This window comes from Verticillium nonalfalfae, assembly GCF_003724135.2.
Source record: "Verticillium nonalfalfae strain VnAa140/NRRL 66861 chromosome Unknown scaffold_178, whole genome shotgun sequence".
In the NCBI taxonomy this organism is placed as follows: domain Eukaryota; kingdom Fungi; phylum Ascomycota; class Sordariomycetes; order Glomerellales; family Plectosphaerellaceae; genus Verticillium; species Verticillium nonalfalfae.
Window position 1 is genome coordinate 17,154 of NW_021167403.1, and position 23,763 is coordinate 40,916.

A 23,763-nucleotide genomic window follows, 5' to 3' on the forward strand; every position below is an offset into this window, starting at 1 on the left:
AGAAGGTAGGTAGGTAGCCACCAACTAGAAGTGCAGCCGTGCAACGAGAAACGCACTACACCGCAGCTACAGAGAGCGAAAGTTCTGGCTCGAAATGAGCCACCGGCGGGCGCCTTTGGGCGCGTTCCGGCCAAAGGTGTCCCAGTTGGGCACGAGCACAAAGACCTCGTTGAAGGTCTTGGCGGGCGCCTCGCGGCCGCGTCCGTAGTAGAGCCGGCCCGTAACCTGGACGAGGACGCTGCACTTGGCGCCCGTCTTGTCGGGCGTGTCGGCGATGCCGGGGGGCGCGGCGACGACGTAGTCGGCGTTGACGACGTGGGCGTCGAACGACTCGAGCTCGAGGCGCACGAGGGGCGTCGTCGAGGCGGCCGACGACGAGGCGGCCTTGGGGCCCGGCATGCCGGGGAGGGGCGCCTCGTGGTAGTGGTCGTCGAGGAGGCGGGCGTAGGCGGCCGGGTCGGTGAGGGGCAGGCCGTTGATGGAGATATCGGGCGGGTGCGAGGCGTAGGAGGTCGAGGCGGTCGTGTAGAAGGCGGCGATGGCGGAGGGCTTGCGGCGGTTGAGGGCGTCGTAGTAGGCGTCGACGAAGATTTTGGCGGCTGCCTCGTCAGCATCTGGTCACGGCCTTCTCTGGCAGCATTCTGACAGGAGTCTGGCAGCATTCTGGCAGCATTCTGACAGCCTTGTGAGAGCACTCTGACAGCTTTCTGACAGCTTTCTGGCAGAGGGAGGAGGGACGTACTGTCGCTGGCCTGCTTGATCTGGACTTCGCGCGTGGGGAGCGACATGGCGGCGGTGGCGGGGACGGCGAAATGTATCACTGGATCGGTCGAGGGTAGCCGGTGTGTTGTCTGTTCCCGTGACAGCTCTGCAATGGTCTGCGATGGCTCGGCACGGGACAGCTGTGAAGAAGAAGCGCAGCAACGGGCAGCTCTGCAGAGTCGAAAGTTGGTGGGGTCGCGTTCGCTGATAAGGATAAGAGCTTGCACAGTAATCCGAATCACTCGACTCGACGAGCCAAACACTGTGATGTGATCGTCTCGCTCGGCTCCTGCTCTGCCTCAAACCATCCATCCCCTGACAACACTTTTCTTCACTTCACTTCGGCCACCATCACATCGAAGCCGCCACTCGCTTGGCCTCGCCTATGCCATCATGAGGCCAATACGTCTTGCTGCAGCGAGGGCTGCCCGTCTGCCTCTGCGCCGACCATCACAGACGACACGCTCCGGCTGGGTCTGCCCGTCTTGTCACCACGGCCAGACACGCCGGAGCAGCAGTGGTAGCAGTGCCAGCGGCAGCAGTGCCCATGTGAAGCCCTTCTACGTGACGTCGCCCATCTTCTACGTCAATGCTTGTATGTAGCTGCTTTCCTGGGACGCCAGACCGTGGCAGACAGCCCACTGACGGCAGACAGCCCCCCATGTCGGCCACATGTACACCATGATCCTCGCCGACAGCCTCAAGCGCTGGCAGACGCTGCGCGGCCGCGACGCCCTCTACTGCACGGGCACCGACGAGCACGGCATGAAGGTGCAGCGCGCCGCCGCCAAGCAGGGCATCCCGCCCAAGGCCTTCTGCGACAACAATGCCGACAAGTTCCGCCAGCTCGCCGCCGCCTGCGGCCTCGACAACGACTTTTTCGTGCGCACCACCGACGCCGACCACGTGGATGCCGTGCAGCACTTCTGGCACCTGCTGCGCGCGGGCGGCCACGTGTACGAGTCGACGCACAGCGGCTGGTACTGCGTCAGCGACGAGTGCTTCTACGCCGAGGACGAGGTCGAGCGCGCCATCGTGCCGCAGACGGGCCGCACCATCATGGCCTCGATCGCCACGGGCAGCGAGGTCGAGTGGACCGAGGAGAAGAACTACCACTTCCGCATGAAGGCCATGCGCGACAGGCTGCTGCAGTTTTACGACGACAACCCCGACTGGATCGTGCCGCGCGCCCGCATGAACGAGGTCGTCAGCTGGGTGCGCCACAACCTCGAGGACCTGTCCATCTCGCGGCCCGTGAGCCGCCTCGACTGGGGCATCCGCGTGCCCGACGACCCGTCGCAGACCATCTACGTCTGGGTCGACGCCCTCATCAACTACCTCACCAAGGCCGGCTTCCCCGCCTGGGCCCCGGGCGACGAGCACAGCGGCGGCTGGCCCGCCGACGTGCACGTCATCGGCAAGGACATTGTGCGCTTCCACGGCGTCTACTGGCCGGCCCTGCTGCTCGCCGTCGGCCTGCCGCCGCCGAAACAGCTGCTGAGCCACGCCCACTGGACCCTCGGCAAGAAGAAGATGAGCAAGTCGGTCGGCAACGTCGTCAACCCGTTCCAGGCCATCGAGCGCTGGGACCTCGACACGATGCGCTACTTCATGCTGCGCGACGGCGGCCTCGAGAACGACGCCGACTACGAGAACCGCTTCATCTTTGCGCGCTACGAAAAGGACCTGCAGTGGACGCTCGGCAACGCGCTGAGCCGCATCACGCGGAGCACCAAGTGGAACGTCGCCGACGCCGTCCGCTGGGCGCGGGACCACCACCAGGCGGCGGCGGCGCACGGGGCCGACGTCGAGGTCGAGGTCGAGGCGTCTGCCGACGCGCCGCAGAGCCGACAGCGCCGCCTCGCAGCCCTCGTCGACGAGACGCCCAGGGTCATGGCCGCCGCCATGGAGACGGACCTCAACCCGAGCGCGGCCATCAAGGCGGCCATGACGCTGCTCATCGAGGCCAACAAGTTCATCGCCGACAGCGCGCCGTGGGACAGAACAAAGGTGCCCTCCGACGCGGCGCGGAACGCGATTGTGTTCCACGCCGCCGAGGCGCTGCGCGTCGCCGGCGTCCTGCTGCAGCCGTTCATGCCCGGCAAGATGGGCGAGATGCTGGACATCCTCGGCGTGCAGCCCGCGCGGCGGACCTTTGCCCATGCGACGTTTGGCGGCGACGTCGAGTACGGGGCGCGCAAGGAAGCGGCGGCGCTGCCGAGGGGCAAGTGGACGGGCCTCTTCCCGCCGGCCGTGGCGACTGATTAGCTCATGAGGCCGGCAGGATGAGAGGTTCGAGGCATTGTCAACATGACATGTAGAACACGGCATGTACAACACGAGATGTAAAACAAGGTGTGTACCAACATGGAGAGGAGGCATCAATCAGATGGAGAGGCATATGGTGTAATGTCAAATGTACCTTTTTTTAAGGTAGGCAAGAGAATAGTCAAGACAAGGCAGCCCAGCACCGCTCGAGGCACACGTTCTCGTCCATGGTAGTCTCTTTCGTGTTTGTACGTCAATTCGACTCGCAGTGGGCATCCGTCAGTCCCAGATGGTGTTGGCGACCTGATGTCGGGCAGGTACGAGGCAGCGCCCTTGTGTGAGGTTTATCCGACCCCGATTTTCTATTTCCCATTTTCTATTTCCCATTTTCCACTTTCCTCTTTCCACTTTCCTCTTTCCACTTTCCAGTCCGACCATCCCAACCCGACCATCCCTCTCAACCTCGCTCATCCACCACAGATCGCATCTGCCGAGACCATCGGACGACAAAGCGTGACGAAGAATGAGGCTCAACGAGAAGACAGGTTCGTTTCCATCGTCCCATGTGTCAAAATGCACCCTTCGACAGGACCACCCCACTGAAGCGACAACAGCCATCGCCACGCCACAGGTGACCCTCGTCCCCTACGAGGCCCGCCATGTCGCCAAGTATCACCGCTGGATGAGCGATCCCGTACGTCCTCGTGCCCTTGTGCCTCCTCTGCCACTCTGCAAGGCCATCTCCGCAGTGTCTGTGTCTGAACATAGCTCCAGGACATTCAAGCGGCGACGGCGTCGGACCCCCTCTCTCTTGAAGAAGAGTACGAGAACCAGGCGTCGTGGCGCACCGCTGACGATAAACTCACCTTCATCATCTGTCGGCCAGTAGCGGCTGGGGCAGCATCGACGGAGATCACCGCTGGCACGGCAGACCACGAGGACGCCATGGTCGGCGACGTCAACTTCTTCCTGTACCCCCATGACGACGAGGACGACGATGAAGGCAAAGACGAGGGTGCTGCCGAGCCACCGGATTTCGTCGGCGAAATCGACGTCATGGTCGCCGAGAAGGGAGATCGTGGACGTGGCGTCGGGTTCGGCGCCGTCACGGCCTTGATGGAATATGTGCTCCGCCATGTCGACGGCATACTGCGAGAGCATGGTCCGCGCAGCGGCGCGAGGGTGCCGCGGCTGCGGGGTCTGATGGCCAAGATCCAGGCCGGCAACGACAAGAGCATCGCGCTGTTCAAGAGAGTAGGATTCACGCAAAAGGGCGGCGTCAACTATTTCGGCGAGATGGAAATGGTGCTGGATCGATTTGAGGAGAGGATGAGGTCGGGCGAGTTGGCGTGGCGAGCTGAACTGGAGGAGACGTATCGCGAGCTTGTGTATACGGCTTGAGTGAGCTGGAGGCTCATCAGAAAAAATGGCAAGTGCATTCCCTATCCATCAAATCGCTACGTATTGACCATGTACTCCAGTGTCAGTCATTCTCGCCTTCATCATCCCCAGCCGCATCAACGCCCTCATCCTCAGACCATGTGCGCATACGTAGCCTTGTACTCCTCGAGCACCTCGAGACTCACATTCGACCCTCCGCACACGACGACGACGACATTCTTCCTGCGCCACTCATCGTCCGACAGCCCGCGCCCGAGCCTCTCCCGCAAAGCACCGTTGTAGCAGACGGCAACCGTCGCGCCGCACGCCACCTCGACGACGAAGCGCGCATCGTGCGCGAACCGCACGCACGCCATGGCCGCCTCGGCATCGCTGACAACGAGACTTTCGAGCCCCGCCGGCGCCATCTTGCCGCCCCCACGCTCTGCCTGCCGGCGCGGGCCCAGCACAGCCTTGCGCTGCGCCCCCTCCCACGTCCGCTCGGACACGCGCACGGCGCCGAGGCTCGTGGCGATGGACGTGATGGCCGGCAGCGTGACGAGGCGTCCGGCCTCGACGCTCGCATGGAGGCTATCGGCGCCGCGCGTCTCGACAGCCACGACGGTCGGCGGGCGGCCGCGCGGCCACGGCGCCGACGCGCCGCCGTCGCGCTCCACGTCCTCGAGACCCTGCAGCAGGCCGTTGACGAGCCCGCCGCCGCCGACAGACGCGACGAGGGCGTCAATGTCGACATGCGGCGGCGTCTGGCGCGCGAGCTCGTCGACGAGCGTCGCAGCGCCGGCCCAGATGTCCGGGTGGTCGAACGGCGGCACGTAGACGCCGTGCGGGTCGCGCGCCAGCAGGTTCGCGCGCAGGTGCCGGTCGGCTTCGATCCACGAGTCGCCGACCTGCGAGACGTGCGCGCCGAGGAGGCGCAGGCGCGCGATCATGACCTGCGGCGTCGGCGTCGGCGTCACGATGGTGGCGGCGAGGCCGAGGGCCGCGGCCGAGGTCGCGCAGGCGAGACCGGCGTTGCCGCCCGAGGAGCAGTAAAAGTGGACGTCGGGGGACGCCGAGGCGGCGGCGGCGCGGAGCACGAGGTTGCCCACGCCGCGGGACTTGAAGGAGCCCGAGGGCTGGAGGTTTTCGAGCTTGAGAAGGATGTTGCTGTTGCTGCTGTCAGATGCGTCGTTCGGGGCATGCTGTGCACAGGGGGGGGCATGCTCACCAGCCGGCGGCACGGGACAGTTCAGGGGAGGATATGAGGGGGGTTTCGATCCAAGGCAGCTTCGCCTCTGCGCTGATGGAGCCCATGTGTCTGGCGGTACGCGGGAATGGGATGCAAAGGTCAGGATATGGAAGCCGAGATGCAACAGAACAGGGACAGGATACAACAAAGAGATGATGTACTATCGAGTCCAAACTCAGGAGGCGTCAAAGAAGAGGGAGAAGACGGGGACACCGACATGATAGTCCCCCCCCCTATAGACTTTATACATACGTACACCAGCCCAAACCCATCTATCCATTCCTCTCCGTTCTTCCACTCTCTTCAGTCGCAACGAGAAATACAAAACAGTCCAGCTGTGCTCAGTATCATCACGACGTAGACACGGCCGTCGACCCCATGTCCCCACCCCCCCCTTTCTCCTCCTCCAGAGACCCGCATTCTATAGGGTAAACACTAGCAATCTATAGGGTAAACCGGGGAAAGTTATAGGGTAACCTAGAGAAAGTTATAGGGTAATCATGGTTTCCGCCCGCTGCCGCCGCGCCGCCCGAGATGGGCAACTCGAAAACAAAAACGGAAAACGAAAAAAAAAAAAACTTTGGGGCTGCTCCCCCACCCCCCCTCCCCCCTCTCTCCTTGTTGGGCACGATGGTGAATGTGTAAAGCTGACACCTGCCCTCCTGGGGGAAACTGACGCCCAGGCCCCGTGCCTCGTGCCGGCGGCGCCAATGCGTTCTCGTCAGCCGCCCCCTTTTTGCTCCATGGGGACGGGCCAAGGGGCGTGGTGATGTTGGCGTCATGGGGCAGGGTGCTGGCGTCAAGTGGGGAGCGCGGCATGGAACATGGAACATGGAACAAAGCTTTCCGTTCTTCGGTGGCGGCGAGCCACACTGCTGCTCCAAGATGGCGATGTCTCTCGGGAGGCCTTGGGGTCTTGGTGGTGAGGGGCAACATGGAAGAGGGGTCGAGGCATCGGTCATGTTGTTTTGGGGATTCGGGGACTAGCGTCGCCGCTTTAAGGAGTTGGCGACGGGATTGTACGACAGGTGCACGAACCGGCTCGATGCCTGAAGTTTCCTGTGATCGCATAGATATATTTACTTGCGTCTTCTCATGGCTAGATGGAATGTCACTGACCAACGACCATGGGGTTTCCTCAGCTCCATTGGTCTTGCCAAGCACGTAGCCATTCGTGACCGCCAACGCTCAGTCAGGACCTACTGATCCTCCTCATCCTCTGACATCTCCAGAATACCCTCTCGTACGACCCTGACCCTGACCTTCATGCCCCACGCCTTCTTCCTCTTCTTCTTCCCCGCCCAGTTCTTCTTCTTGCCTGCCTTCTCCACGACCTTGAGGTTGTCCTTGAGCGCCTCCTTGTAATGTGCGCGGTCTTTCTTTTTCTTTTGCAGCGAGATGGTCAGCACGAGCCCTGGCTTGTCCTCCGACTTGCCCAAACGGTCTGACCACTCGGCCGAGAACAGCACCCTTGGCTTCGTAAGGTCAATCTTGCCGGCTGGGTAGAGACAAGTGATGAGGTAGCCCACGCGACCCAGATACTGCGCCCACCAGACATCTTCCGGCGTCAGCGTCGAGCGCAACGCTTCGCGAAAGGCGACTTCTCGTGGCGGCAGCTCGCCTCGGTAACGCGCCTGCAGCATAAGCGCCAGCCGCGCCCTGTCCTGGTGCGATACGCCGTGCGTCGACGACATGATGCCCGTGCTCGTCGCGTAGAGCGCCGCTGTCGAGGCCGTCTCCTTGGACATGAACATGTGGAAATACATGACATTGGTGAACGAGTCGAGTACATGATTCCCAAACTCTGGTGGGAAGCGCCGGCTGGCGTCCGTCTTGGACGGTTCGGGAATGGCGTGCTCGAGCATCTTTTGCAGTTGGCGCCGGGAGCCCGGGGCGAACTGCTGCGTCGCGACCTCGAGGGGCGCCTTGCGGCGGACCGAAACGGGGAGCTGCGCAAATAGATAGCCCTCGCGGACACCGCCCTGACAGAAATGAGCCTCGCGAATACCGCCGTAAGGGATGGCCTCGGCGACGACATTGACAAGAAAGGCTACGGCGGGGACCTGCGCGCGGCGGCGATCAGACACGCGAAAGACGGCCTTGGCAGCCCGCGCCACCTCCTTGAGCGTCTCCGTGTCCTGAAACTGCTCGCGGCCGACGGTGTAGCCGTTGATGATAGAGATGGGATAGTGGTGGCCGTGGGATTGGTTGAGGTGCAACAGCAGGTAACCCCAGCCACGGAAACCGCCGCCGGAGAGATAGATGCGGAAGCCACCGTCACGACGAGCGCGCTCGATGAGGTCGTCGGGCACTTCTAGGCCGGAGAAGGCGTCGCGAAAGTTGGCGACCATCTCCTGACGAAAGTCCTCGACAGCGCGGCGAGCTTCGTCCTTATCCTTGTCCTTCTGGAGGTCGTCAAGCTTCTTCGTCAAGGCGGCGGCGCCGTAGGGAAAACTGAAGCTGCCCCGGGGGCTGATACGGACGTTTCCCTCGCGGCTGATGATCCAGGTGATCTGGGTACTGCCGCCACCGAGGTCCATGACAAGGCCATCCATGGCGAGGAAGCCGCTGGCGACTCCAAGTGCGCCAATGTGGCCCTCGTCTTCCTTCTTGAGAAGCTCAATGTCGAGGCCGGTTTCCGACTTGACAGCGGCCAGGAGCTCAGCCGAGTTTTCGGCGGCGCGTGTGGCTTCGGTGGCGACGAGATGGATCTTGTCCTTCTTGACGCCAAAATCGTTGCACACGACGAGGAAGCGGCGCAAGAGCGAGCACACACGACGAATGGTGCGACCCGGTATGGGGATCTTGGTGCCCGTCTCGGGATCGAACTGGGCATCGTACAGGGAGAGCCCGGACCGGTACATGAGGACGGTGGGCAGAATGCGACACATGCTGGCTGAGAGGTCCGAGATGGAGAAGCGGATGCCATTACTACGATCGCCAGTCAGGCGGGCTCCTGTATCATGCCAGCTTTCCGTCTACTATGTAACTCACCTTCCCATGTCGACGATGCCTACGAGCTTGTCTCCGTGACCACGCCAAGGTGGGTGACCGCCACTGTAGAAGTTTGTGGACATGTCTTCCTCGTGGCGGTCAGAATCCGAGTCGTCGTCGTCGGAAGCACAGGGCGTCAACTGGATGTCACCGCTGCTGCTGGCGTTGCTGGCGCCGCTGCTACTCTCATTGTCGCTGTCGCTGCTGCTGGCCTCAGCCATCCTCAAAGAAAGAGGGGTCCTCTCGTCCATGGCATTCGCTACAGGTTGAGCCGAGGACAACGAATGAGTGAACGGATGTTCAAGGGAGGAGAGTTCGCAGCTGATCAGAAGGAGGCAGTGTCGAGAGAATACAGTGATGTCATGGCGCTAATGACACGGTGCGGCTGAACCGCCTGACGCGGGAGGACATCCGCTTCGATGTCTGGAGCGTCTTGCGGCGTCGTGGCGTTCTGGCATGTTGTTGAGTAGTTGGGTAGGGAGATGTTTTTTTTTCGTCGGCTTCTTGAGGGCTCAACTTGGTTTTTGTGTCTAGCTGTGCCGTGGTGGATGGCGCAAGATACGTTGAATGATTACAGTGCGCTGTGGCCCTTCGTTGCACCTGCCAGGTGTAAGTGCAGGCAGTTACCACCGCCTTGTCACACCCTCCTTCCCCCCGTTGCCCACCGTACCTACCTCAAGGCATTAACCTCAGGGCATTAACCTCAGGAGTCATATGCAGTGACTTCGGAAGCTTTGTGTAACTGACTGTGTAACTTGTCACGTGGGCAGAGACCATGATGCCTGATTGATGTAAGATGCGATTTGCCTTACCCCGCAAACTCGACGATTCTCGCCACCCGGATATCAGCTGGCATCAGCATCAGAAATCTTGCCATATTTGCAACGAGACATCTACGCTTTGGCTATATTCCAAGTTTAAAAGCCTTCACTCGAATAATTTCCACACCGGCGCCACGTTTTCTAGTGGTCGAGTCACTACATGCTATGTCCTGGTAACTCCTCTTAATAGCTTTATCGTTCACTCGACGGCCACCTACGGAACAGCCCACAATGACTTCTCAGCCTGCTGCGACAGAACCTGAGACCAAGCCTCTCGAATATCAGGAGCTATCCTCGGAGGATCCAACCCTTGCCTTGCCACGCGAGTCTCCTGAAAACCTCAGGCCCGAGTCAACGGATCAGCCACCCGAAAACCCAGGGCGAAGTGGGCCTCGTGTGCCTCATGTCGAACCCAACCATATGAGCTATGCAGACGGGGATGGGATCCAGCACCACATCCACCTACCAAAAGGCACTGCGCAGCGGGCGACAAGTCTTCTCGAAGAGGAGAATTGGGTAGAGCTTGCCAAGTATCCTGCCTCAAGTAAGTGATTCTTCACAACGCGACCCTATGTTGCGGCGCTGAGTTTGTATGGCCCTATTCACAAAAGCCTGGTGGTTAACCAGTTTTGCTCCTAGACGGTCAGCAATACAGCCCCGAGGATTACTTTTACCCAAGCGATGAGCCAACCTGATAGGCGCCGGCAGAAAAGTCCTAAAGCACATCCCAAAGCTATCCATTTCGAGTTCGACGGGCACTGTGTGGCACCCCCGTGTCCTATGTCACGCGTCTCGAAGCACCCGGATGGCCGCCGAGAGAAGAGTCTGGCTGGATGCGTGAGAGAGGCTGCACATAGACAGAACTTCAATATGCACAAACAACCCCATCCATACCTAAAAGCGGCGAGAGATCCTAGCCAATTTGGTCCACCACAGTCTTCCCAATCCGGTGAACATTTCGGACCAGGCGCGGGGCGAAATCAAGCATTGGCTCGGGCGTCGATCCGACAGTAGCCGCAAAAGCCACCCCGGGTCGGCGGTTCCTGTTAGGTAACTTCAGGGAGCCCCACCCCAGGATGTTCCTCCCTTCAGAGCCTCTGAACGTGCCACGGGGTGTCAACTAGCGGCCGTTGCTGAGTCGCCGGCCGTTGGCGTCCGAATCTCGTGCCAAGCTTCCATCGTGACCACCCCTTGACCGTTGCGGGAAGGTCATGTTGGGGCTGTCTGAGGCCTGGAACATGCCTTTCGTGTTTGGACGTCGTGTTTGGACGCAAGGCCCCCTCACACCCTCTCCGTCGAAACACCACGTATAACATGTCACGATCCATTGTCGGTGAGCTCATCCGGAATTCCTCGGTGCCGAGTCTTGTTAGGAAAGGATTCGTAGCATGGTCCTGGAGAAGTACGTCACCTTTAGACAGGCACATGCTCATGAATCTTGCAGCAAAGTGCTCCTTCCCTGAGCTACATAGCGAGGGGGGGCAAGATTCGAAAAAGGTCAAAGGGCATACCCGGAGAAATGTCCCTTTTGCTGGACCGCCAGGACGTGACAGCCGATCTTGAGAAGCCGAGTGATTCCCGGGTTCAATCTCCAGACTGAAGTAGTTCAATGCGTTCCCATGTACGCTTACTGGTTTTCTCTTGCTGCTCCTTATGTTAGTAACGGCTGTGGCAGGCGTTTCGAATCATGACCATGACAACGATACGATTAATCTATTCTTTCCACTTGCCATCATTGTCAGACTCCAAGCACCACATCACTGCTAGGGTAGCGTTCATTGTTATCACACAAATACGTGATGGGCTCGTACGCCATTAATGGCATTGTATTCGAGGTCATTGATAATCGAGGTCGTTGAGCAAAGGACAATCATCAACTTCTAACAGATGTAAAACGAAGAGAGCCAGATGCTCTTCCACAAGACGCCTCAATATCGAGATCCCTACGGGTATTGCCCGGAAGCACGCTCTGAATCATATTGTCGTCTTGATTTGACAGCCAACTGCTGCCTGTATCTAGTCACAGAACAGCAGCCTGAACCAAAAGGGGTGACTTCCTTCCAGCAAGTTGCACTTCCTGCCTTGGTTCCTTATCAACTGGCCATCGCGAACCTCCTCCTTCCCGTGCAACCACGCAAGCCAGCATCCTTCCCTCGCGCAGGCATAAAAGTCAGTAACTAAACTCCATCCATCTACGACCTCTGGCTTGCCCCCCAGGCAGAACCGCCCAACAGCACATTCCAGCTTCAGATCTCTTCACCATGCCGGCCGAGAGCCAGCCCAGAGCACCCAAGAGGTCGACTCCCGCAGCTGCCTCGCTCGAGCCAGGCGACGCCTCCGCCGCCCAGCCCGCGACGCCGGCCCCGAAAAGCGCCAACAAGCTCGAGATGCCGCCGCGCAACAAGCGCAACCTCGCTCTCCGCGGCAGCACCTCCGCCGCGCCCAACATGTGGCGCTCCTACCACCGCGACCTGAAAGAGTACAAGAGGCTCCTGCGCAAGGCCGAGAAGAAGAAGGCGCGCAAGAAGCAGCGGCTTGCCGACACCGTCGCCGCGGCCAAGCTGCAGAGCAGGGCGGCCAAAGAGCGTCTGCGGGAGGCGAAGAAGGCGGAGAAGGAGACCGAGGCGAGGGAGAGGAGGGCCCTCAAGGAGGCGCTGCGGGAGGAGCTGCGCGTTGCGAAAGAGGTCGAGCGGGCTATGCGCGAAAAGCAGAAGGCTGAGCGGCGACTTGAGAGGCAGGAACGCCGGCGCGCGGGTGCTGCTGGCGTCGGGGATTCGCCGATTGGTGCCAGAATGGCTTTGCAAGAAAGGGGTGCCGCGGAGCCGGTTGACGAGACCATAGACGAAGAGGTGGTGGTGGACGAGGAGCTGCTCGAGACGAACCGAGAGTCTCGGCTCCTTGCCCTGCCGATGGAGGTCCGAGAGATGATCTTGGAGCATCTGCTTACCACGAACAAGCCGATCCGACTGATCGAGGGCTGGGCTAAACTTTGGAAGGGACGCGGCCCACAGCTCGACACGGCCGTGATGCGTACATGCAAGCTGCTGTTCAGCGAGAGCATCATCATTCTATATGGTCGCAATATGTTCGAATACGTCCTGCGGGAGTTCGCCGATGACCCGTTCCCGGTAGGCGCGGGAAATGACGAAGGAAAGAACGATGTGGCGAGCCCCACCAACAACGGCAGCGGTGACAACGAGGTCGCACACGGATTTCCAGACGATAACTATACTGAAGCCGGCTCGGTTTTTGCCGTCGACGAAGACGAGATGGATGACGATGAGGATAACCCAGCTCCGTTGCATACAACCTCCAGCATCCACCCCAGGATGGCACCCCCCACCGCCGGCGCCGTCGACATTGACATACAGAAATTTGGCTCTCTCTTCCGCCATCTGACCATTGTCGCGGAAAGAAATCGCACCGAGCTTGGGTATCTTCACAGCATGGCCGACACCATTGACGTTTTCCGTCACCTGCCCCCTAAACCCGGCGCCCACATTCACACCTTGTCCATCGTCATCACTCCTGGCTTCGAAGACGGCGTGGTGACTTTCCTCAACTTCTTCGAGCCAGACGGACGCGTCGTCAGGTCGCTGCGCCGGCTACCATGTCAGTTTATCCGGATCGTCGTCCATACCGACTACAGCATACGTGGCGGGCGGCCGCATACGATTGTGATTGATATGCGACCACTGGAAGCTGAGAAAGACGAAGGGGAGGTTGCGCGGAGGCGGCGCGAGGAAAAGCTTGGTATACGACGAACAATGCTGCAGACGTTGCCGAAGCTCATCCGGACTGGCTGGGAAGCTGGTGCTGATCCTGACTATGGCACGGACTCTGAGGAGGAACTGGACGATTGGGAATACTTCTGGTTTGGAGGAAAATTCAATCCCGATGAGATGGACGACGAGGGCGAGGATGATGTCGAAGAAGAAATGGAGCTGGACTAGACTATGCGTTATGATCAAGTCGCCGTGGGGAAATCGTTTTCTATGCGATTGAGGGAGCCGTCCCAGGGAGACAAACTTCGTTGCATTGGAAGCTTTGCTAGACACACATGACCACTACCGTTCAAAAGATTGCAGAAGATGGCTCAGTAGCCCGAACTAGGACAAATAAGAAGAAGCTCAGGGGTATCATTTTTCTTCATTCATGTCACGCATCAAGGGTCTTCAAGTAGCTGTCGAAATGCGGACCTTGGACACCTCAAGCGTCTCCGTATCGACCAGCACAAGCTCCTTCGTTTCCGAGAAAGAGGGCACCGTGATGAGGCGGATCTGCTGGCCTTCGGGCCCTTGAATGACCTTGGTCGAGAACTCGGGCTGGCAACCGACAAAGTAGAGGTGAGGTGCCGACTTGATGACAAAAGGGTCGTCATCTTGAAAAGGGTAACTCCCTGCGGCGGCGTCAGCAATGGTGTCACGGCATGCCATGACTGGGAGAGGGAACTCACAAAGGGTGTCAGGAGCAGTAGGCGCACTACACCTCCACCTGCACATGGCCTCCATCATGCCCAAACGGTCTTCGCTGTCGATGTACTTGAAGACGTCGTCCACGTTCTGGCCGCCAGTGCCGAGGACTCTCCATCCGTCAATTTCGCCCTCCCACGGGTTGGTCGTGTTGTCAAACCACCCGGCCTCGTTCGTGTCAGGATTGACGGACCAGGGTCTCGCTTTGGGGAACATGGCGGTGTGGATCGGCTGCTGCGGATAGCTTGCGTTGGCAGGATCCTGGGCGCCCGGCAGCAGAGTGATGGGTATGGAAGGGAGAAGCTCCGAGAGAAAGTCGTCGAGCAGCTGGCTGGGGACGGGGTTGTAGGTAGACGAGTCGTAGCCATATTTCTTGGTGACGGGCTTCTTGTCCGTCGCACTGGGGTCCAGCTTCGGCGCCTCGGTTAGTGATATTGAGTTCCCGGCAATGATGAGGCGGCTGATGTTTGAGGCCTCTTTTTGAGCAGATGGATCGAGTGACTCTCCGAGGAGGTATTCCAGGAGCAGGTCGAGTTCGACAGCGTACGAAGCATCATGGCCGGAGAAGGAGAGACCGGACACGATGGCAATCTTCCTGCCGCCGGCCTCGGCAGTTGGGGCATCCTTCATTTCTTCATCTTCGTCCTTGACCTGTTGCTTGCCGTTGGAGGGAGGCTTGGTAAGATCCCAGCGTTCTGGCTGGGGGGAGATGTCGGCAAACTTGATATCAATGACTTCGAGTTCGCCATTGGCGTTTTCAGATCCCATGACAGCGATGACACAGCCCGTGACGAGGTTGACCGTCTTGAGGACATCGCCTACGAGCCTGATGCGACCTGAGTCATCCTCAATCATGACCTGGTCCTGGTCATCTTCGGAGTAGTATTTCTCAGTCGAGACGGGGGCCGAGATCCAGCGCTACGAGGGGGGCCAGGTCAGTGACAGCAGCCGCCAGCTCTGGGGAAGAAACGACCTACGTCTTTGGACACATCCTCGAGAATATTGGGCTTCAATCGCATCTCCATGTAGATGGTACCAGCCACCCAGCACAGCTCACCCTGCCGGACGTCGAGGACTCGATTGACCTGCTTCGCCGGCTCCCCGCCAATGACGGTGCCATCCCAGGCTTCGGCTGCGATCTTTTCTACGGCAGGTTTGATATGCGTGAGGCGAAGGAAGTAAACGTCGGCAAATTGTTGCTGGTAGGACCTGTCCTTCTTCAAGAGAAACGTGGGTAGGGGCTTGTAGGTTGAAGGTGCTCTTGCGAGCTGCGCTGTCTCTGCATCCCTTGTTGCGGTCAGTACTGGCCTGCACCGGGGGGAGGGGGGGTAATTGGCGACCCAATGCACTCACGACTTTTTTTGGAGAAGGCCAGTGGCCTCATCGAGGGTGACCATTGCGTGAGGCGATTCTTGCATGCAAAGTGTTCTGGCAAATAGTGAGGTGTCGATGCAGCTGGCCCGCCAGAAATTGAGGTCAGCCTGGAGATGGGAACCAAAGGAAGCTAGTAGCTACAAGCTGGACAGTGAGTGGGTGGATGGGCTTTGTGAGAGCCGACGCGTCAAGGACGACCAACGCGACCGCTGGACCCAAGGTGAGTCGCGACAATTTGGCGTAAAGCACTGTGGCTTGACCCAAAGGCATAGCCACGGCGGGGTTCTAGGTTCCTATGTACCTGGGCAGGGTCCTTGCATCAAGGCAGGCCAGGGATCCAGGGCTACAGGGGGGTTGACTCACTGGAAGGACTCGCTGATTCATCACTATGGGGGAATGCCGAAGGAACACCGCCGGTAGCTGCCGCGGGGTATCGAAGCCAGTGAGCCATCGGCCATCGAGCCATCGGAGCATGCGACACTGGATCGACCTTTCCTAAAACTCCTGTCAGCCTAGTCCACGAAATTTCTACATCTTCCAACCTCTCCCCTCCTTGTCTATCTATCCGAATCTCCTGCCGTCCTCTCATTGACTTATTCCTCCTTGCCCCTCTGTTCAGTTTCCTTCTCTGCCCCTCCATTCGATCTCTCCGCAACCGCAATCATGGCGCCCGCTCGCTCTCCCACTCTCGCGACGAATAACCTGACCTACACCTTTCCCGACTACTCCACGGGCATCCGCGACATCACGCTCGACCTGCCCGCCCAGTCTCGCACTCTGATCATTGGAGCCAACGGCGCCGGCAAGACGACACTGCTGCGCCTCCTCGCCGGCAAGCGTCTCGCCCCCTCGGGCACCATCTCGGTCGGCGGCGTCGACCCCTTCAAGGAGGGCCTTGAGGGCGTCACCTACCTGGGCCTTGAGTGGGTCCTCAACCCCATCGTCCGCACCGACATTGGCGTCAACGAGCTCCTGCGCTCCGTCGGCGGCGACGCCTACCCCGAGCGCCGCGACGAGCTCATTGGCGTCCTCGACATTGATACGACCTGGCGCATGCACGCCGTCAGCGATGGCGAGCGCCGCCGCGTCCAGCTCGCTATGGGCCTCATTCGCCCCTGGACCGTCCTGCTCCTCGACGAGATCACCGTCGACCTCGACGTCTTGAGCCGCGCCAACTTTCTCGGCTGGCTGCGCGCCGAGACCGAGACACGCGTCTGCACCGTCGTCTACGCCACCCACATTCTCGACAACCTCGCTGGCTGGCCCACCCACCTCGTCCACATGCACCTCGGCCGTGTCAAGGAGTGGGACCGCGCCGAAAAGTTTCTCGAGGGCGTCGACGAGAAGAGCGGCAACAGCACCCTCGGCCAGCTGGTCCTGCGCTGGCTGCAGCAGGATCTCGACGATCGCGGCCCTCGCTCGCAGGCCGGCATTGGGCCCGAGGGCAAGACCTACTCGGCTGGTGGCTATGGTGGTTACGGCGACGAATCGACCAAGATTGCGAAGAAGTAAGCACCTGATGGGCATCGACTCGTGACATGTGGCATTTGGTCCCCGTTTCGATGTGTGTCGAGCATGATTTTCGTCATGAACATGCAATGACGAGGAAGGGCTGGGCGGCAGGTAGTATATTTGCATCGGTTCTTGCATGACAGCAAAAAAAGGTAAAGGGGTTAGGTCCAGGACGGAAACAGCATCATTAGAGGGGCGTATAGGGCATTCTCAACTTTGCTCTGCGCGGCGTTACGGTTGCTTCAACATTACAGCATACCCATTTGCTTTCAGGCGGGCGGCGGCTTTTTTCTCTAGTTGGAAAGGAGAGCCGCGTCTTTGGATCGATACCCTGACTTTCAACGAACAGGTCTCAATTTGGTCAGGAGCTAGATATCGTGTCACCTCAACTAGACAAGATCTCTTACTTCTTTCTTCAAGTAAAAAAATTCAAACATCATCATTTCCCTTCTTTGGGACCAGCTATGCTTCCCAACACGCCACCCTGGCCCGTCTACCCTAGCGACGCGCGCGAGCCCTGGCTCCCCTGACTCGACGCGTTTCCCGTGCCCTGCAAAACCTTGAGGATATTCTTCATGAAGTCCATGACGCCCACGAACCCCTCCCTCTCGAGATGCCGGAGCACCTGCAGCCGGTACTCGGCCCACTTGAGCGGCAGGCCGCGCGCGGCCGCGAGCCGCTGCAGACTCGCCTGCGTCACGGGCCCGGCGTGGCGCGTGGCGATCATGACGCCCCCGTCGCCGCGAAACGCCTCGTCCTCGAGCGCGCGCACGCAAGAGATGGACTGCAGGCTCAGCAGCGGCGAGTGCGACAGGCCAAAGAGCAGCGGCAGCGCGAGATCGGAGCCGAGGTCCTCGGCGTACCGCTGGTAGCGGCTCGTGGCGGCGCGGGGCGCGAGGCAGCCGAGGGCGTTCGTGTCGGTGGCGTTGAAGGCGCGGCCGCGCCAGAGGCAATTGCAGAGGTCCATGAGGAAGCTGTTGAAGGTGCGGAGGTCGGCCGACGTGTAGGCCGTCTTGGACCGCGCCATGGCGGCGTCAAAGGCCGTCTTGTAGCGGGCGAGGACGCCGGTGAGGCGGGACACGTTGCCGAGCGAGGGCGAGAAGAAGACGAGGTATACGAGCGCCGGCGACGGGATGGCGATGCGGAGGTGTGGCTGCAGGGTGGGGTGCGAGGTCGTTGCGGCGACCTGTTCGTAAAAGTCGAGGACGGCGCCGTTGGTTGCTGTCGAGGGGCATGCTTGTATGAGGGAGAGGGAGAGAGCATTCGCGTGGATCTGAAGCTGCCTGACGGCGTCAAAGGGTGTGTCGGACGGTATGCTGTCCAAGGAGAGAAGGATCGAGGTCCAGTTGTGTAGTAGGCCTCTGTAGGTATCGAGTAGGAGGATCTGATTTGAAGGCGTTCGGGGAAGGCACTTCTCGAGGGGCTGGAAGAGGAGGCGCTTAAGTTCTACGGTTGTTAGTGAACATGAAATTCTGTGCATAACCAGATTCTTACCATCAAATCTGGATAATGTTGTGTACTGAAGTATGCCCAAGATACGACCTTGAGCTTCGACGCCGTCCCACCTCTCGAACAGTTTAGCCAGGAAGTTCAAGACGACCGGGGGTGTTTCCTAGCCATGTTAGTCACAGAGTAATGGAGCCAACTACTCGGGAACTCTACCTTGACGCGGGAGACATAGTCTTGGAGGACCTCCATAGTGTCCTCGAAGGTCTTGGTGTCTGCGTTTCCCGAGACGACATCATCGAGGAGCGCGTCCAACCAATGCACTATGCGGCGCGACATGACATCGTCCTTCCTCAAAGCAACGAAATTCTGAAGCAGCGGGTCGGCGAGGACAGCAGCTAGCTGATTCGGCACCTCGATCTTTTCCAGCGTTTGGGCCAGTCGATCAGCGCTGTCAATTTCCTCTAAAGTCACAGACGTCTGCACGTGTCAGCACGAGGCGGGGACAAGGAGGGGAGTCGCATTCGTACCTCGTCGGCATAAGAAGTGTGAACAGCAGGGACACCAGACGGACGCGGTCCTCGCCCGCCGCTGGCAGTGTGTCTGCTCACTGTGAAGCCGTTCTGAGGTTGTGAGACAGCGGCTGTAGAGCGCTGGGCATAGTCGCGTTGAATTACGCCCAGCCGGTCGCGCCATTGCGTATCGGGGTGCTGACATTGTTAGTCAGTATCTCTCTGATTCCAGGCTGAAGATGCGCACCTTGAAAGCAGATGCCTTGCCCTTGATGGCGTCGCCAACGATGATCTCGGGATAGTAGTCTTTGAATATTCGCAGGAGTCCTGTCAACGCTGGATCGTGGCCCGTCTGTCGAGATAGGCCTAAGCTATTCGGGATCAGCACGATGGACAATTTTCTTCATTTGCTCCAGAGTATTTACATTGCCTGTATTCTGAAAGGTCGCACATGTTTGCGTCGCGTTATTACGGCGAGAAGATGGCAGAGGTGCGGCCTGTCGCTGGTCAGCGCATCTCACCAATCTCATTTCTCAAATAAAGGGCGAACCTGATGGCTGCTGTATCTAACAGATTGAACAGAATAGCATATGACTGTGAGAGAATAGCTGGAGTCTCAATGGTTTGATACACCATGACGAGCCACCTCAACAAGCCAGCCTGGATGGGCAAGGAAGGCTTGAGCTCCCCGCGCCCCAGACAGCCAATGACTCTGAGGATGACATCGGAGGAAATACGACTAGACGGGTACAAGTTGCTGATGAGTGAGTTGAGGCTGGCTTGATCGAGGTGGCTGGGCTTTGTGATGAGTGAAATGAGCTCGCTCAGCGCGTCTGGTGAGAGGCCTTGGTCGTATGCGCGTGAGGTAAGGTTCTCGATGGTGGGCTTGATTGAGACAAATCGCTTTTTGGCGGTAATCTTTGCAGCTACTCCATGATCAGTATTGTTCGAGAGTGCGGTACATGAAGTAAGCACAAACCTTGAACAACATCGTTGATCAGGTCCCGCAGCTCAGCTTCATCAGCAGAGTCCATGTTGACGTGACATGGGTAGGCTCTCACGGCTGCCGAGTTTGGTTTCCCGACACCATACCCTGTGCCTGTGATATTGCTCTGTCTCTACTTCCCGGATCGCGAGAAGTAACAGGAATAAAATCTTCGTGTGAGGCGATTGAGTTCAACCATTTGAAGCCGTGAGACGACACACCCTTCTTGGTGTTGATAGCTGTGAACGCGGCGCGTTGCTGGCAGTTGCTGTCGGCTGACAGACCCCGGGACGCGCGAGTGTGCCGCACGGACCATCCGTTTTCCCTCACTGTGGCGGAATCCAGGCAGACGTGGCGGAAACCTATGGTGTTACTTCTTGGTCAGGACACTTTACATTGACACTTGATCCGTTCAACTTTCACTTTTTTTTCACGTTGTACTCGAGATCTGAGACGAACCTACGTCTTTGCGTATCCGAGTTGTGACGTGACGCACTCTTGACATTTTTCTCACTCATATTCACGATCCGTCTAACCCCTGATCCGCAGTCGTCACCGACGTCATCACCAGCCACAATGCCGACTCCCCTCGACAACGCCATGAAATCCAAGGTGAGGGACCACATGCTCGCGACGAGTATTTTACTAATAATTACTGCATAGAATGCGCTGCTCGGTGCGTAAACAGCCCTCCAGGATGGGAACCCCCAACTCACCTGTCGCACAGCGTTCGGCGGCCTCGTCACAGCAGTGGCCGTCTGGAGCATCTACGGCGGCGACATGTTCCCCGCGGCCGCCGACCCGACGGGCAACCCCGAGGAGTGGACGCGGGAGGAGATGCGCCGGTGGCTCGCAGCGGTAGGCCTCTCCACCGCCGTCCTTGTGTGGGGTTCGTTCGCTTACAGACGGGCAGCGCAACCTGTTCCCCGGAGACGCGGCGACGCGCGAGGAGCTTCTCGCTAGGGTTCTGGCCAACATGCGGATTCCGAGGGCGTCGGCGTGATTGGCGTGGTGGTGTTTCTTGCCTAGCTGAGTACTGTTGGACGAGTGGGAGGGTATTTTGTAGCTTGTTCCGTAGTCTTAAGAGTTGCAGCATGTCATGATTACATAGGTCACCTTGGTGCAGGAAGCGCCACATGCAGTGTTGTTGCAAAAAGAATCAAAAACAATACAATGAGCTTTTTTTTTTGAACCAGGACATGGAGCGGAATCAGCCGCCGCTGATCTCTACTATGACAACAAAAACCACAGATTACTCGACTCCTCCAGCGCGAGCCCGAGTGCCTGTTGAAGCCCTCCGTACCTAATCTTCTGACTTTGACCTCTCACTCTCACAGCTCGTCGCGGCCGGTGGCCTGGGCGACCTCGGGCTCATCGGTGCCCACCTTCTCGGACGAAGTCCAGTTGAGGGCCTTGAGGCGCTCCGAGAGATGAGGGTGTGAGAAGTGGTACGTCGCGTACATCCAGTCGGCGTCCATGGTGCTGAGGTTCTGGACCTGGAGCTTGATGAGCGACTTGGCGAGCTCGGCGTTGTAGCCGAGCTTGTTGGCAAAGGCGTCGGCCTCGAACTCGTACTTGCGGCTCAGGATGTTCATGAGCAGCTTGACCACCGTGTCCATGGGCGACAGGGCGTCGGAGAAGAGGATGAAGCCGATGATGATGGGGTGCTCGAGGAGGAAGCCAAAGTCGGCGTAGAGGGAGTGGTTATTGATAAAGACGGAGAAGAGGGTGAAGATGTAGAGGAAGTGCGCCTGGGATGGTCAGTCATGGGCTGTCGGAGAGAGAAAGAGGGAGGGAGCAAACCTGTGAGATGCCGAAGAGGCGAGTGGTGTGGCCGAGGCTCCAGTGGCCGAGCTCGTGCGCCAGGACGGCGACGACCTCCTGGGTCTCGCTCTTCTCGATGAGGGTATCGTAGATGACAATGTGCTTCTTCCAGGGCAGTCCGAAGAAGTAGGCGTTGCTGTGGGCGCTGCGCTTGCTGCCGTCAATGACGTACAGCTCGTGGAGGGGAAAGTTCAGCTTCTTGGCGAGGGCCTCGACGTTGGTCTTGAGCTCGCCCTCGTCGAGAGGGGACAGCTTGTTGAAGAGGGGCAGAATGGCGATGGGGTAGATGGTGATCATGAAGACCTGGAGACCGGCAGCGAACGCCCAGAGGTAGAAGAAGAACTGGTTGCCCGTCTTCTTGATGATGGAGAGGAAACCGGCGAGGATGGGCGGGGCGAGAATAAAGGTGAGCATGTTCGACTTGAGCATATCCGTGACGAAGAGCTTGGGCGTCTGCTTGTTGAAACCAAACTTCTCCTCGAGGACAAAGTTGTAGTAGATCGAGCTGGGCAGAGACAGGGCTTGTTGAACGAGGACAAAGGTCAGGACGAAGACGATCGAGTGCGATATTTCACCAGTGAAGCGGGCAGGCGCAAACTTGAGGAGCAGGTCGCCGGTCCAGGACCAGAGTTTCGGGAGGACGTCGAGTTGGATAAAGGCAATGTTCTGAATCTGGCCCCAGAGGCCGTTGATGAGCTCGTACTTCTGCTTGGCGCGGCCATATGCCTGGCTCTTGTCAAAGGTCTCTTGGGAGATCTCGTTCTCGAGCACCTTGGGGGCCTTGGTCTTGCGGAGGACCTGGTACTGGCGCAGCGACAGGAGAGACTCGAAGACGAATTGGCCAACAGAGAAGCCGAGGATGAGCTTCTTCCACGGGAAGAGCGGACGGTCCAGGAACCGCGCGAGGCGGTTGAGGTAGTCCATCGTTGCAAGAAAAGAGTGCAAGTGTCGATACGATGGCACTGACGAACGAAGAAAAGGTGAAGGAGCGGAAGAAATAGACAGACGCGAGCTGCGGCGTGGAAGCTTCGATCTGGCGCAAACTGTCCAGAAGCCCACGTACGACAGCACTGTCAGCTCGTACCTCAGTCTAAGCGTGTTCATTGGCGCACCACGAGCATTCGTTGCGTCACATTGGTCCACAACCCGCCGTCGCTTGTGGGGCACTTGGCTTTTAGATGCATATGTGCATCAGACCCCTGAAGTGCACTAATCCGATTCCCATCTCAAAATCTGGGACCGCGACATTCGTTTCTCAACACCAATGCCAACGTCGCCAGCAAATCACCGGCATTCACGACCACAGCCACCATGATCCGCCAATCCATAGCCTGCGTCACCAGACGCCTGTTGGCTGCTCCTGCAGTGCAGGCCTCGAGCTCCATCTCGGCAAGGTGCGTCGCCGTGGCTCCAAACTCACCGCGTCCCGGCTTGAGGGGGACCAAACTGACTGACATCCACGCCCAGGGCCTTCTCCTCCTTCACACCCATCCGACCGACCCTTGCCGCCCGCCCGACCGTCTTCACTCGCCCCAGCACACTCCCGTTCGCGCCCTCCGCATCACCAGCGACCGCAGCGCAAACTGTCGACGGCGTGGCTGCCGACCTCGTGCCCCGGAGCGCCATCACCGCCCACCCAGCACTGTCTCAGATTCGCTGCGGTCCTCGCAACACGATGAACGGCAACACCCGCCTCATTCAAAAGCGCAGACACGGATATGTCAGCCGCATGAAGACCAAGGATGGCCGCAAAATTGTCAGGAGGAGGAGGATCAAGGGCAGGCTCCGACTGGGTTGCTCCAACTAGAGCACCAGCGTGCGCGAGATGCCGCGTGCATGCGGTTGGCAATCGAGGAGGGAGGTGGCTGGCTCACAAGGGTGCGGCGTCTGGTCGATGGACTTGTACACTATTAGAGGTCTGCGAGGCCTGGGTAGAAGAGCTCCGGAGGGGGGCTTGTAACCATATGTGCAGATAGAGCAATGCTGTTCAACGATCCTCTCAGCGCGGGAACCACGGCTCTGGAGACGGAGGTCATTCGTGTAGTCGTATTTCTCACAACGCATCTCAGGTCGAAGCTCATGAGGCTCACAGACAGAGGTGATTTGTATGATTACGAGGCAAGCCTAGCACGTTGCCCGTGTTTTTTCTTTTAGCGCCACACAA

The 23,763-nt window shown here is 59.0% G+C and overlaps 12 protein-coding genes across 12 annotated transcripts; 6 read left to right on the forward strand and 6 right to left on the reverse strand.

Moving 5' to 3' along the window:
- Positions 1 to 66: 66 nt before the first annotated feature.
- Positions 67 to 788, reverse strand: D7B24_002922 (uncharacterized protein; the record flags this gene model as incomplete). Its single annotated transcript, XM_028637117.1, has 2 exons — positions 67 to 599; positions 743 to 788. 2 exons carry the CDS (start codon positions 786 to 788, stop codon positions 67 to 69), a joined length of 579 nt encoding a protein of 192 aa, XP_028490902.1.
- Positions 789 to 1,155: 367 nt separating this feature from the next.
- On the forward strand, positions 1,156 to 3,030 carry MSM1 (methionyl-tRNA synthetase; the record flags this gene model as incomplete). Its single annotated transcript, XM_028637118.1, has 2 exons — positions 1,156 to 1,357; positions 1,418 to 3,030. The coding sequence occupies 2 exons, from the start codon at positions 1,156 to 1,158 to the stop codon at positions 3,028 to 3,030; spliced, it is 1,815 nt and encodes a 604-aa protein (XP_028490903.1).
- Positions 3,031 to 3,553: 523 nt separating this feature from the next.
- On the forward strand, positions 3,554 to 4,431 carry D7B24_002924 (uncharacterized protein; the record flags this gene model as incomplete). Its single annotated transcript, XM_028637119.1, has 3 exons — positions 3,554 to 3,575; positions 3,645 to 3,724; positions 3,805 to 4,431. The coding sequence occupies 3 exons, from the start codon at positions 3,554 to 3,556 to the stop codon at positions 4,429 to 4,431; spliced, it is 729 nt and encodes a 242-aa protein (XP_028490904.1).
- A 131-nt stretch (positions 4,432 to 4,562) lies between these two features.
- D7B24_002925 (uncharacterized protein) lies at positions 4,563 to 5,724 on the reverse strand (the record flags this gene model as incomplete). The annotated part of the gene is made up of 2 exons (XM_028637120.1): positions 4,563 to 5,577; positions 5,639 to 5,724. 2 exons carry the CDS (start codon positions 5,722 to 5,724, stop codon positions 4,563 to 4,565), a joined length of 1,101 nt encoding a protein of 366 aa, XP_028490905.1.
- Positions 5,725 to 6,858: 1,134 nt separating this feature from the next.
- D7B24_002926 (uncharacterized protein) lies at positions 6,859 to 8,904 on the reverse strand (the record flags this gene model as incomplete). The annotated part of the gene is made up of 2 exons (XM_028637121.1): positions 6,859 to 8,615; positions 8,712 to 8,904. The coding sequence occupies 2 exons, from the start codon at positions 8,902 to 8,904 to the stop codon at positions 6,859 to 6,861; spliced, it is 1,950 nt and encodes a 649-aa protein (XP_028490906.1).
- A 2,831-nt stretch (positions 8,905 to 11,735) lies between these two features.
- Positions 11,736 to 13,427, forward strand: D7B24_002927 (uncharacterized protein; the record flags this gene model as incomplete). Its single annotated transcript, XM_028637122.1, has 1 exon — positions 11,736 to 13,427. The coding sequence occupies one exon, from the start codon at positions 11,736 to 11,738 to the stop codon at positions 13,425 to 13,427; it is 1,692 nt and encodes a 563-aa protein (XP_028490907.1).
- Positions 13,428 to 13,649: 222 nt separating this feature from the next.
- POLD2 (DNA polymerase delta subunit 2) lies at positions 13,650 to 15,343 on the reverse strand (the record flags this gene model as incomplete). Its single annotated transcript, XM_028637123.1, has 4 exons — positions 13,650 to 13,873; positions 13,931 to 14,864; positions 14,924 to 15,233; positions 15,300 to 15,343. 4 exons carry the CDS (start codon positions 15,341 to 15,343, stop codon positions 13,650 to 13,652), a joined length of 1,512 nt encoding a protein of 503 aa, XP_028490908.1.
- Positions 15,344 to 15,983: 640 nt separating this feature from the next.
- Positions 15,984 to 16,832, forward strand: CAF16 (CCR4-NOT regulatory complex component; the record flags this gene model as incomplete). Its single annotated transcript, XM_028637124.1, has 1 exon — positions 15,984 to 16,832. The coding sequence occupies one exon, from the start codon at positions 15,984 to 15,986 to the stop codon at positions 16,830 to 16,832; it is 849 nt and encodes a 282-aa protein (XP_028490909.1).
- Positions 16,833 to 17,325: 493 nt separating this feature from the next.
- D7B24_002930 (uncharacterized protein) lies at positions 17,326 to 19,824 on the reverse strand (the record flags this gene model as incomplete). The annotated part of the gene is made up of 7 exons (XM_028637125.1): positions 17,326 to 18,278; positions 18,327 to 18,444; positions 18,501 to 18,758; positions 18,809 to 18,988; positions 19,038 to 19,156; positions 19,312 to 19,716; positions 19,770 to 19,824. 7 exons carry the CDS (start codon positions 19,822 to 19,824, stop codon positions 17,326 to 17,328), a joined length of 2,088 nt encoding a protein of 695 aa, XP_028490910.1.
- Positions 19,825 to 20,351: 527 nt separating this feature from the next.
- Positions 20,352 to 20,778, forward strand: D7B24_002931 (uncharacterized protein; the record flags this gene model as incomplete). Its single annotated transcript, XM_028637126.1, has 4 exons — positions 20,352 to 20,387; positions 20,439 to 20,451; positions 20,503 to 20,633; positions 20,689 to 20,778. The coding sequence occupies 4 exons, from the start codon at positions 20,352 to 20,354 to the stop codon at positions 20,776 to 20,778; spliced, it is 270 nt and encodes an 89-aa protein (XP_028490911.1).
- Positions 20,779 to 21,106: 328 nt separating this feature from the next.
- On the reverse strand, positions 21,107 to 22,523 carry D7B24_002932 (uncharacterized protein; the record flags this gene model as incomplete). Its single annotated transcript, XM_028637127.1, has 2 exons — positions 21,107 to 21,526; positions 21,579 to 22,523. The coding sequence occupies 2 exons, from the start codon at positions 22,521 to 22,523 to the stop codon at positions 21,107 to 21,109; spliced, it is 1,365 nt and encodes a 454-aa protein (XP_028490912.1).
- Positions 22,524 to 22,910: 387 nt separating this feature from the next.
- On the forward strand, positions 22,911 to 23,406 carry D7B24_002933 (uncharacterized protein; the record flags this gene model as incomplete). Its single annotated transcript, XM_028637128.1, has 2 exons — positions 22,911 to 22,993; positions 23,067 to 23,406. 2 exons carry the CDS (start codon positions 22,911 to 22,913, stop codon positions 23,404 to 23,406), a joined length of 423 nt encoding a protein of 140 aa, XP_028490913.1.
- Positions 23,407 to 23,763: the final 357 nt, after the last annotated feature.